This window comes from Fundulus heteroclitus, chromosome 8, assembly GCF_011125445.2.
Source record: "Fundulus heteroclitus isolate FHET01 chromosome 8, MU-UCD_Fhet_4.1, whole genome shotgun sequence".
In the NCBI taxonomy this organism is placed as follows: domain Eukaryota; kingdom Metazoa; phylum Chordata; class Actinopteri; order Cyprinodontiformes; family Fundulidae; genus Fundulus; species Fundulus heteroclitus.
The window spans coordinates 21402437-21414385 of NC_046368.1; the positions used below are offsets into that span (position 1 = coordinate 21402437).

Below are 11949 nucleotides of genomic sequence, written 5' to 3' on the forward strand. Positions count from 1 at the left end.
GATCACCAAATTTCTCTTTCATATTGCTCCTAATAAACACATGAAACTATCAAAAAATCAAAACCAAAGTCCAATTATTATGGACGTTATTTGACATTAAGCGTTGCTGCTTCATTGAGGCCTATATTAAAAGAAAAAAGCTTAACGTGGGTTCGATATTTTTTATAGTTTTACGTGGACGTGATGAGAAATATGAGAGAGACATTTGGTGATCACTGAGTTTAGGTAGGCTACATTGAACCACGTTAAGCTTTTTTCTTTTAATATAGGCCTCAATGAAGCATAATGTCAGATAACGTCCATAATAATTGGACTTTGGTTTCGATTTTTTGATAGTTTCATGTGCCTTTGAGGAGCAATATATGAGATAAATTTGGTGATCACTCAGCGTTGTTTAGATACATTGAATAGCGTTAAGCTTTTTCATTTCAATAGGCCTCAATGAAGCAGAAACGCTTAATGTTAGATAACGTCCATAATAATTGGACTTTGGGTTTGACATTTTGACAGTTTCATACGCTTATTAGGAGCAATATGAAAGAAAAATTTGGTGATCATTGATAGTTGATTAGGTACGTTAAACCACGTTAAGTCTTTTTCTCGCCATAGGCGCCAATGAAGAAGAAAACGTTAATGTGAGATATCTTCTACAATCGTTGGATTTCGGTTTATTTATTTTTTGACAGGCTTAAGTCTTCATGACAAGATGTGGCCATGCGAAATTTGGTGATGAGTCCTCGTTGTTTTCCTACCTTAAGCCACGTTAAGCGTTTTAGAATGTCCCACTTTATGGGACAAAGCAAACAGTGAGCGGCAAAGGGGAAACAGGCCAACGGGGCCTACAAGCAGCTGTAGAGCACGGTGAGGCAGGGCAGCACCAGCAGCAGGGGGGCTGCGTCCTCGTAGATGGGGGCGGCTGAGCTGTTCACATCGTGTCCACAGAAGGCGTTCTCCAGCAGCAGGTGAGTCTCTGCACTGATGCCTGGCACGGAGGGAGAAGCACACTCATGACTCTGCACAGGATCTCAGCGGCAAATGCGTACGTGATGCTCATTGACGAGTCGGTTCTAAACACGCCTCGTTTCCTCTCTGCGGCCTGCGTGCTCGTGCGATCGATGCCAGTGAAGGGGTGAATCTCACTCCCACGTCTCAGTGGGCCGCAGGGATACGCACCGTGCTGGGACCACTCCTCCCACAGATGCTGAACGTCCTCGTTGTGATGCCTGTGGTGGTCATAATGACCAGGATCTGCATGTGAAACACAGTGGGGTGGGTTAGCTTCAGTTTAACACCAGGGATCCACTGCAAAAAGGGAACTAAAAGTAAGTACAATTCTCTTGAAATGAGAATTGAAATCTTATTCCTCGATTTGAACAGCTAAATGAGACCATTTGCCAATGGAATGAGTATTTTTACCCCTAAAATAAGATAATTAGACATCCTGCACTTGAAATAAGATGATGGAGATAAATTGTTCCTATTGATAATTTGAGTGCAAAAATCTGCTCAATTCAGGGGAAAATACACACATTTCAAGAAAATTTTACTTACTTTGAGTTCCCTTTTTGCAGTAAGGAGGGGGATGCTCACCTAAAGGTATTCATGGATGTTTGATTCTGTTTTCATTTGGTCAGACTCCAACCAAAAACGATGTATTTTTTGGGGGGATCGGCTAAACTGAAGATGCACGTAACTATGAAGTGGAAGGAAAAGGAAAACGGCTTGTATTCTTTTACTCTGATAACTCTGAATAACGTCCGGTGCTTTCAGAAGTAACTTAATTAGTAAATTATAATTTACTAATTAAGTAGCGGGCACACCAGACAGGTCACGCTGAGAGTTGAGAGGTTCAAACCAGGATTAGGTTAAAAAATATCATGGAGGTTGTTATCCGATCACCAAAAAAAAGGATAAAAAAAAAGAAGATAGCGACACGACAGCAAACCGTCTAAGACACGGTGAGGAGAGCATTGAGAAGAGAAGCAGCCGAGATGGCCCTGGTGACCCTGGAGGAGCTTCAGGGGTCCACAGAGAAACAGAAAATTAAAACCTGAGACAAGCTGAGAAACAGCAGATCAAAGCTTGCTCATCAATCGGAACGGCCCAGTCAAAGTCTGGGCCTAAATTTAACTCAGACTATGTGGCAATAACCGAAAACAGCTGTTCACAAACACCCTTCGTCCAGTCTAGCTGAGCATGGGTGTTTTTTTTTTTTTCAAGGAAGAATGGCCATGAGGTTTATCCTCTGGCTATGCAAAGCTGGTAAAACACAGTCCCAAAAAAGACTTGCAGCTGTAACAGCATCAAAATGGGGTTTGCAAAGTTCTGACCCAGTATGCACAGCTGGTGGTATTGTTGCCCTGCAGCGCGAAGGTCCTGAGTCAGAAATCCAGCCTGGGGTCTTTCTGGGTACCCACCACACCCCCAGCCCACAGAGGATAAATGAGTGCAGCAAATAAATGGATGGATGAGTCAAACAGGCTGAATACAAAAGTAACTCTCGGATTTTTATTTGTAGAAAATGTTAAAAACAACAACGATGTTTTAATTTTCTAGCACGTCACAATTATGCCCTACTTTGAGTTGGTCTATTGCAAGTATGCAGTTAATGTCAATGTCAAAAACAGGTATAAAACTGCACCAAAGTGCTTTACAAAAGGACAACAATCAACAAAACAGAATGGGAAACATTGCTTCAAATAAAAGCCAAAGAATAGAAATATGCTTTAAGAAGCGATTTAAAATGATCCAGACTGTGGGCAGATTTAATTTAAAGAGGTAAATTGTTCCACAGATTTGGAGCAACAACAGAGAAAAAGAGTTAAAACGAGACAAAGTCGTTCAAGGGGTATGGAGGTCCACGTAGTTTTACAAGGTCAATTAAATTAAAAGCTGTTGTGATCGTGTGCAAAGAGGAAAATTTATAAAAAAAAAAATAGCAGTTTTCACTACTGTCCGTTTATCCTGAAACTATTACACAGTTAAAAGGGATCTTAGCTGAATGAAGCATCTCACACTAAACTAATTGCAAATTCTCATGTTTTCAGTTGGTTATGTCAAAGAAAACCAGCGTAATAAAAAGCATTAGAGCAATCCTAACGCAAAGGGGCACTTTTAAACACTAAACCTTGGATTAAGATATTAAATGTAACAAAGCTCTGCTTTAGTCTCTCTTGTGTTTACTCTAATCTATATTTGCCCAGCTTATAGGGGGTGAAAAAGCAACAACTCGGTACCGTTAGTGTGATGCCAGAGCATCCGCTTCAGCTCACTGAGGGCCTGCGTGAGGTTCTCCAGCTGATCGTGGAGGTGAATGTTCTCCTCTATCAGGGCATGGATGGTATCCTGGAGCTCAAAGCCTCGACCTTCCAGCACCAGCAGAGTCAGGGGCAAGAAGAAAAGAGCTGGTCTCAGTCCTGTCATGATGATGACCCCCCACACAGAGGCTTTGTCATCGCCTCTTAATTTGACACATCTGTCTCCCCTGCTGATGGGAGGTTTTATCAGCTTACCAAGGTGGACGGGAGGGATGGAGGGAGGGAGGGGCTGATGAGAGGTTGATCTTTAATTCCAAAGCCATGAGTGGAAAGCTGCCAGTGGGCTGCTTTAAAATCTATCAGATCGTTTCCACATCAGTGAGCAGCACCCGAGCCTGTTTGCTGCAGCGTCTCATTTACACGAACATTAATATCCTGATTAAATCGTCGACAGGTCCGCGTGACAACAAAGAGGAGCACGCTCAGAATTTTGCAGACCATAATACTAATCATGGCTGAAATCCACCAGAAGTGATGTTGTGACTGCACAGTTCAGAGCTGCCATTATCTGATTAGCAGCAGCCGCTCACATCTGCCCCATCCGTCCTCCACAGGGCAGGCTGACAAGAACAGAACCTGACAAGTCCACCGTCGCTACCTCAGTGTTTACGTTTAACAAGGCCGCTAAGCGAAGGCCCTCCGACACATGGCGAGCTGAAGGATGAGCGTGATGAGTTGTCAACAGGGATGTCAGCCACTTTCTGCCTCTAAAGCTCTGGCTGGAAGTAGGTCAGTAAAACCAATTGTGTCCTGAACACATTTATAGATGCTCCAAAAGCAACCACATGAGATGAAGAGTGCAGAATGACAAAAAAAAAAGAATGAATGTACAATCTAACTGCGCTTGAACCTCTTTTCTGGGTGTTATCACTCGTGATCTGGTTACCAGAATAAAGCTTTTAAAGTTATTTTTCAAAGCAGCAATACACATTTGTCACCATTTTCCTGTGATTCAAAAGTCCTTTATGTAAGATGCTGTTTTCTCCAGATGTCTGAGGCATTAAATAATGCAACACCGTCCCTTAACCCACCTACTGCTGCATATAGGCAACTGAAAGATCACTTTTCTCTCACTTAAAGACAATCAGCGTTAGGAAATATGTTTGGTCACGTTAAGCAGGGACAGTCAGGTGTAACGCTAAAAGAGTGCCAACCATCACAGATTTTAAGGCAATGTTTGACTAGTTGTTAACCTTCATGTGGCGTGCCCAACAAGCTGCTGACTGGCTACCTGAGCAAATAGCCTCACTAACATCAATGTTTGTAAGTCATTAAGCATTTCCACAAATGTAATAGCTTCTACACTTACATGATGGTGTAAACAATGAACTTAAATGTTCTAACATTACACTGTTTTGCAGTCTTTTTTTTTTTTTAAGAAAGATTGTCATGCTCGTGTTTTAATGTCCCATATATGACAGTTTTACCCACTAGTCTCATACTGGTTCATAGTAAGTCATCTTACATCTGCTCAGCAGAAAGGGCGGGTCAAACTGTGAAGCCCATCAGGAATCCTGTTGAGTTCAACTCAGCTCTTGTTCTTATTTTTACAAAGCTATAGCACTGGACATTATTTATACTAAAGGACCAGTTAAGGCCTCTAATTAAATATTTCATGTAAGAAAATACAAATGTATTTAGGATCTAATGCTAGAATAGACTCTGGACAACAGTGTTTTTTTTTTCCAAACAAAAGCTTTTATTTATTTTTCATGTGTCTTGGTTTATGCTGTCTTGACAGCCCTGGTGCGCTTCTTTTTCACCACAACAGGCTTCTGGCTCTTCAGAATAGCGCTGGCACGACGCAGGGCAGCCTAGAGGGGGAAAACATCACATTTAAGTTTTATCACACACTAGGAAGCAAACCATAAACCAGTTTTTGCCTTCAAAAATACAGTTAAAGCTCACCATGCGCAGGTCCTTCCTGTAATTGTTCTTGCGAATGATGTGCCTCAGGCTGTTGAGGGTGGCGCGGGAGTTCTTGTTGATGGTGACCTTTACGTAAGATGAGGCAGGCTTGTGCTGGCCTGAGCAACCAGAGAAGTTGTTTAACATCACGGGCAGAACGTACACGTCATAAATCATAAGCAAACACGGCCACAAAGGCGCCATCATTGGAGGGAGAGCTACTCTCTCTCTCACTCACTAAGATGAGAAAGCAGAACCAGCATTGCATTCTCACCTGCACGTCTCTTCAGCACCACCACGACACCCTTGCCATCAGCTGCTGGCTGCACGCCGACAGTCTTCTTGTGCACCAAGCCGTTGAAGCGGAAAGAGTTCCTGGCCTTCAGGTTGTTGGGCTCCTGCAAGAGCAAAAGGACTCGTAAACCCTTCTGGCCAACTCACGCTCTTTGCCTTAACATTGTGCCTTAAAATGACCAATAAAACCTCTATACTGTTACATCTAAGTGAGATTCCTGAAAAGTGCCAGGAAGATTTTTTTTTCCTTTCTTGGACCTTAACCATTGCTGTTTTTACTTCCACATATAGTTTATTTTTATGATCAGTGGATGGGTTAAGAAGACATGTTGGCACAAGACGGAAAAGGTCGGGACGTCTAAAAATGAATGTCATAAAAAAATAAAAAATAAAATAAAGATGCATGTCTGCTGCTCATTCAGGCTGCTTGTTTTAAACGTGATGAAGATTTTCAGATGATAACAGGAAGGCCGAATGTATCACAGCAAAGTGTCTCCGCTTTATCGTGCATGCTTTAAACTTGTTATGGAAAATCCTGGATCTAAAATAGTAAGTGTCTACATTCTCTAGCGAACACACATGGAAACTGCCTTTTCAGCGACACCCTCTGCACTTAGTGCCAACATAAGGTGCAAAAAGCTATATTAACATGTAAACTTCAATCAAACATTATAGTACTAAAACCCTGTCATGCAGCGACTGCTGTCACGCACTCTCTAACCTGGACACCAAACTTATTGGTGCTTCTCTAATTTTGAGTCAATCATTAAATAAATAAACACAACTGCTGGCATTTTAGACAAGCTGCTGTGCCTCAACGTGGTTAAGGGTGCGCAACCTCTGTGTCAAAAGGCAAAAGATTCACTGATGCTACCAATGAAGACTTTACCATAGAGGTAGTACATCGATGTTTTCATTGAGAGCTTCCTTTCTTGGGTGAAAGGTGAAAAGTTATTTAAGGAACAGCTACTTTATGTCCCGGGAGAAGATGACTTTACTTCTCTGGTAATTTAGCCTATTTGTTTTTTGACTTCAACCAACCAACCATGCTGCACGCCACGTCTGTGGAGTCCCGTGTGTACTCACAGTGCTGTAGGTCTGTCCGTTCCTCTTGATGAGGAAGCTGGAGCAGTTCCTGATGACCATCCACTGCAAGTGGGCCGACATGGTGAACCTGAAACAGGAGCGCAGCTGTTTAAGAAACAGTGAAGGCCATCTGGCCGCCTTTGGCTACAAACGCTCTGAAACGGGAGGCGCGGTGCTGTCATTTATTCATAAAGTAGAAAGTCTTCTGCTCTAAGACGTGAACCACTAAGGTTGGGCTATTACCACCTAATATTAAGGCATAAAATCTACAATTGCTGTGTTATAATTATACAATTACTGCCGTTAATGTTTAGCGCAATCGGCTAACGTTAGCTTCACCACCCGTCCGTACACGGTGAGGCCTAAGTTAGCCGACACTCTGGCACATATATCCTTAACTTTCTAAAGAGAATTAGAACATTCAGCATCACATAATGTGTACAATAATATAGTATGTAAAGCTATCAAGTTGTATTTTGGGTAAATGCAATTTCGAGTTAAAAACTAGTCTATTTTCTTTACCGGCTATTAGCAGCCAAAGCGACCACGTTACCTTTTAGCGGAGGAAAAGGACCGGAGAGACCGGAAACCGCTTCACGGAACCCTTTCATAGATCCTTGCGCTGGAACCGCCGCCGTTTTGTTAATATTTTGTGAGATGAGACAAGACTCTACTTCTTGAGATCACAAAGATGATGTATATGTTGCATCCAGAGGGGAAATTTGAGCGTCAAGCCCAGCGCAAAAACAGTTTATTGACATTTTGTGGAAAACTAGTACTCAACACCAACGGCGGAGGGACATGTTTAACAGGCTGCTCGGCGTGACGTCATTAATATGCGTCGCGTGTTTACATCAGAAATCAGCTCCAGATTGCATATTTTTTAAGCAAGACTACGGTGTATTATTTAATATTAACATACTCTGATATAGGTTTATATACGGAGTAAGAAAATTACGTTTATTATCAGAGACATTAGCACGATTCCACTTTGTTTCCGATCAGCTTTTGGCAGATGTCCTGTAACTAAAAGTTGTCGGAGTTAAAAAAAAAATTGAAATAAGTTATTGGTAAACCATTTATTCCAAGGCTTCACTCCGGATTAATATGGCATCTGAAAGCTAAATCTCAGCTAGAAAAGACAAAGCATGGACAAAGAAGATGATTTGGAGACACTTGGAGAACAGCTGTACTCTCTGATTTACCCCAAACACAAGGAGAATGCTGCAAAACTCACAGGTGAGCTCACTCGAATGATGTGTTATATGTATATGACACCATAAATGCCTTTCACCAACATAAACATTAACAGCGCCAATATTCCGCCATCCATCTGTCAGCTCATCCATCCATCCACTCATATACCTGATCCTCTGCGGTATATTAGAATTTTTTAGTCTGTGTGCTTGAAAAATAAACAATACGTCAAGAAACGCGAGGGTGGAAAAGTACACGTTTTTGAAGGGGAAAAATTTGATGTCTTAAAGATGCAAACACGCTGTATAAAATGTGAGAAAAGTGTTATTTGCGTTAAAAAATAAAGTGCTGGAACCTGGTCTTGTGTTTCAGGTATGTTACTTGAGCTTCCAGTGGCTGTTCTTAGCCAGATGCTGCAGGATGAGGCCATGTTGACAGCAGCTGTGGAGAAAGCTCTCAGAGCCCTGCAGCTAGCGCCGAAGTCCAGGTACAGCGGCCAGTTGGAGGAGACATGAAATGTTGGCTTTTAAGGCGGATGGATTCTAAGCAGGGTGGAACAGGCAGATTAGGACCCAGAATAAAATAGTGACTGAAAGCATCTGCCTGTTACTGAATATAGCTCAGTTCTTTTGAGTTTGTGAGCGCCATTGTTGTTGTTTTGATCCAATCTCCAATTGGTGATTCATTTAATTCTACATTAAAGATGGCCTGGTCTAAATTTTTCATGGTAGGAGAACCTTTTGAATAAAATAAGCACTGTGGTCAGAATGAATGCCAACGTTAAACAGATGCTCTAATTATTTACATTTTATACACAAAAGCAATAATTATTCCTACTGCTGCCAACATAATACAACACAAAGTTATGTATAAGAAATATTGTTTTGGTTTCCATAGATACCATCTAAATTTAGTGGTAGATTTCAAGTGATTATTGCTCAGAATATTATCCACTTTAGTTATTCTGCTCTTTAAATATTAGCTCCAAGTATACCGTGCAAATATGAGCGTACTGATGAATCAGGTCATCTGCTCATGTAGGACTCGTTCGTTCCTTCTTTTGAATGAGCGACGTTCGTTAAATTTCCACAGCATAACCTTTGGGGTTTTGTTCATTATAAAATATATGTTTAAATAGCCAAATCTGTGAAAGCAAGGGAAAAGTGTAGTGGCCTTCTATAAGGCAGCTGGCTATTAGTGTACAGCAGTAGGTGGGGGAGGGGCGATCCTGTGCTTCCCTATTAATCAAGCAGCTGAAGAGAAGTCATTCTGGGATGTTATTAAAAGAACTGTAGGAGAGAACCTTAGGAGTGGTATGACGGAAATTCTGATATGGGTAACGACGTACCTGTTGTTCTTCATGGCTTTTAAAAGTTTCTTGCCCTTTGTGAGGTACACCACCTGTGTTGTGAAAATGCACTCTGGAACATTTTTTTTCTTTTCTTTTTCATGACTCATTGTTTGGCAATAAATCAGGAAAGACTAACACTAAAGCCACATGAAAGCTTCCCGATGGGGAATCCTCCAGGATTCGTTCCGAGCGTCACAGATTGTTTATTCTCATGTTACTGTGATCCCATACAGCGAGGTAGCGCGTGGCGACGAGGACGATGTGTCCGAGGCCTCCGACTCTCTGGGGGAGCAGCTGTTCGAGTTGGTGGATGTTTACCGCACTGGCCACTCGCAGAAGATAACAGGTGAGTAAAATGTCCCAGATAAACAAGAGGGAGGACACTTCAGTATATCCGGTTCATTCGTGTCGCTTCGTTTGGCCTTCAATCTTTGATCATACTTATGTTTATGGTTCTTTTTTCTGTCGCCATCTTTAAAGTAGTAAACGAAATGTATTATTTACACTGTTGACAAGTGGCTCTGTCTGTACGCTGTGATATAGTAGGTAATCAAGCCAACATTCAGTGTGAACTGGGGTTCATGGAAGTCATGCGTACTACTTGCACTTTGAGCATACAAGCATTTCTACTAAATCTGTTAAACAGGATTACAGTGATGAAAGAGGCAGGATCCTAAGCCAGAACTTATGGCCACTATTTTCCTTTGATTTGTTTCTATGGGCAGCTTTTTTCTATTCTAACCTTTATGAATCTAGACGGTGTCTGTAAATGTCCGTCCGCTGGACTGAAATGGTAAAAAAATACATAAAATCAAACGGCTTTCAGTGTGAATTCGTTTCATTCCTCAACATTCGTGGGAACGGGCTTTTCTGGTGCAGTGAGTAAGTGTTTCGTTTTGTCCACAGGAATGCTTTTGGAGCAGCAAAAAGAGGCCGTTTTGCAGCTCTTGTCGGACCCCAAACTGCTGGAGGAACACGTCAACCTTGCCCTGAAGACATTGAAAGAGTCTGTGGCTTTCAACTCTCTGCATAGGATTTACATCTTGGCATTACTTTGTTTTATTTGTCGTCCATCCTATAATGTAACATACGGGGCAATTCAAACTCTACGTTAATACATTTTGAGATGAGTGAAAAGTCTCTGCCTTCTTCAGGCAAAACATAGAGGAGACAGACCTCAGCGACGCGTCAGAAGCTGACGAGACAGACCGGCTAGGAGAGAAGCTCTTCTCATTGGTCGAACAGGTGGATCCACTGCATGCAAATGATATCACAGGTAAACCGACACCGCTTCATTTACCATTCAAAATGCACCTTTCCTTGACTTCACAGGGTCCTGATGTCTCATGAAGACATCCACGTTGCGTTCTTCTAGGTATGCTCCTGGAAATGGACTCTGCTTCTCTCCATCAGCTGCTAGCTGACCGCGCGAAGCTGGACGTTGCAGTTAAAAAAGCACAAGCGGCACTAGGCAGTGAGAGCTAAGATGGATTTGATAAACGATGAACAATGAGAGACTTTGTGTTGCCGGCGCTGCAACGTGAACCGGATACGAACACAAGAGAACAGAGTCTGAGACGGCATTTCTTTAGACAACGCATCTTTGGATTTCTCCGATGTTTTTGTGTCAGCGTCTCATGAACGACAACGATCCAGCTCTACTCCTGTCAGTCGGTGCCAAACTTTCACTGAAGATCTTTTTGTGGTCGAAATCGTTTACATTAGTGCACAACAGATGATTTCTTGCTGTGGAGATCTTACTCTGCAGTAAGAGTTGCTACTTTCATTTTTGTATTATAGTCCAAAAATGTCAGCTTCTATAAAATCCAGTCTATTCCCATTGAAACTATGTCAATATATTGAATTATAAATATGGTTTTAAATACATTTTGAGATTGAATATTGCCCCAATATTAGTGAATCGGTTATATTGATGTTCATCATTACCATTTCTTAGCTTTGGGTGCAGTTTCAGCAGATGATCCTGCAAAAGGAGGTGAAATACTGAGAGACTTGAGCAAATATTTTATTAACTGTTCCCTTGCCAACACTGGTGGACTTCTGTAAATATGTAGAATTGCTTACAAATCGTAGCCTGACTGAATTGGTTATGTGCATCCAAGGCAAGAAACATTTCAGGGTGAAGAAAATATAACATGCTGATCTTTTAAAAGTATATATTTATATAATTTAAAGCATGTCTTCTAAACTATGGAGGAAAAAGTCTTCATGTTGATTGTTTTGAGGTCAGAATGGTTGTTACTGGTACAGAAGAGCCCTTCTAGAAAGCTTTTGCCCGGTTGCGTCGTTTGTTATGAAGGAATGGCGGCAATGATTGCAATACTTTCAAAACTAGTATTTTTAACCCTAAACACTTTATTACTACAAAAAAATAAATATATGTGATAACTGCTGTCACTTCCCGCATGTCTAAAACAAGGTAATGTGGATCAATTTGTCAGCTTATTCTGATTTTAAATAAAATGCCACAATTCATACACCTGACCTAGTTGACCTAAACTTTCTTTTTCTTTTTTTTTTTGCAGAAATAAAAGACTTGACAGCAAACTCGATTCAAAAATGCCTTTTTTATGTTGGAAGTGAAACGTTAAGACATCTCTATCAAAGTGCTACAGAGCGCCAAAAAAAATAACTTTATTACCACCTGTTTCCATTACTTGTACTGATGATTCTCCTGTCAGTGAGTTTTACAGCAGAGACTTTTAAAAACAACGGAAAGCACCACCTGCCTCCGGCCCTTAGAAAAAAAAATCACTGACGTCTACAAAAACGAAT

The 11949-nt window shown here is 41.4% G+C and overlaps 2 protein-coding genes across 3 annotated transcripts; one reads left to right on the top strand and one right to left on the bottom strand.

Annotated features, from left to right (window-relative positions):
• Positions 1-4992: 4992 nt before the first annotated feature.
• rpl28 (ribosomal protein L28) lies at positions 4993-7282 on the bottom strand. 2 transcript variants are annotated; one of them, XM_012868006.3, is made up of 5 exons: positions 7159-7282; positions 6606-6693; positions 5500-5623; positions 5226-5344; positions 4993-5131 (listed from the first exon to the last, which is right to left on the bottom strand). In XM_012868006.3, the coding sequence occupies exons 2-5, from the start codon at positions 6684-6686 to the stop codon at positions 5042-5044; spliced, it is 414 nt and encodes a 137-aa protein (XP_012723460.1). In that variant the 5' UTR covers positions 6687-6693; positions 7159-7282; the 3' UTR covers positions 4993-5041. The 2 variants fall into 2 exon arrangements, with proteins under 2 accessions (XP_012723460.1, XP_012723459.1); XM_012868005.3 differs by having other exon boundaries at positions 7128-7164.
• Positions 7283-7409: 127 nt separating this feature from the next.
• Positions 7410-11658, top strand: LOC105930003 (polyadenylate-binding protein 3). Its single transcript, XM_036140348.1, has 6 exons — positions 7410-7844; positions 8175-8289; positions 9387-9499; positions 10060-10159; positions 10308-10429; positions 10529-11658. The coding sequence occupies exons 1-6, from the start codon at positions 7754-7756 to the stop codon at positions 10636-10638; spliced, it is 651 nt and encodes a 216-aa protein (XP_035996241.1). The 5' UTR covers positions 7410-7753; the 3' UTR covers positions 10639-11658.
• The last annotated feature ends 291 nt before the right edge of the window (positions 11659-11949 follow it).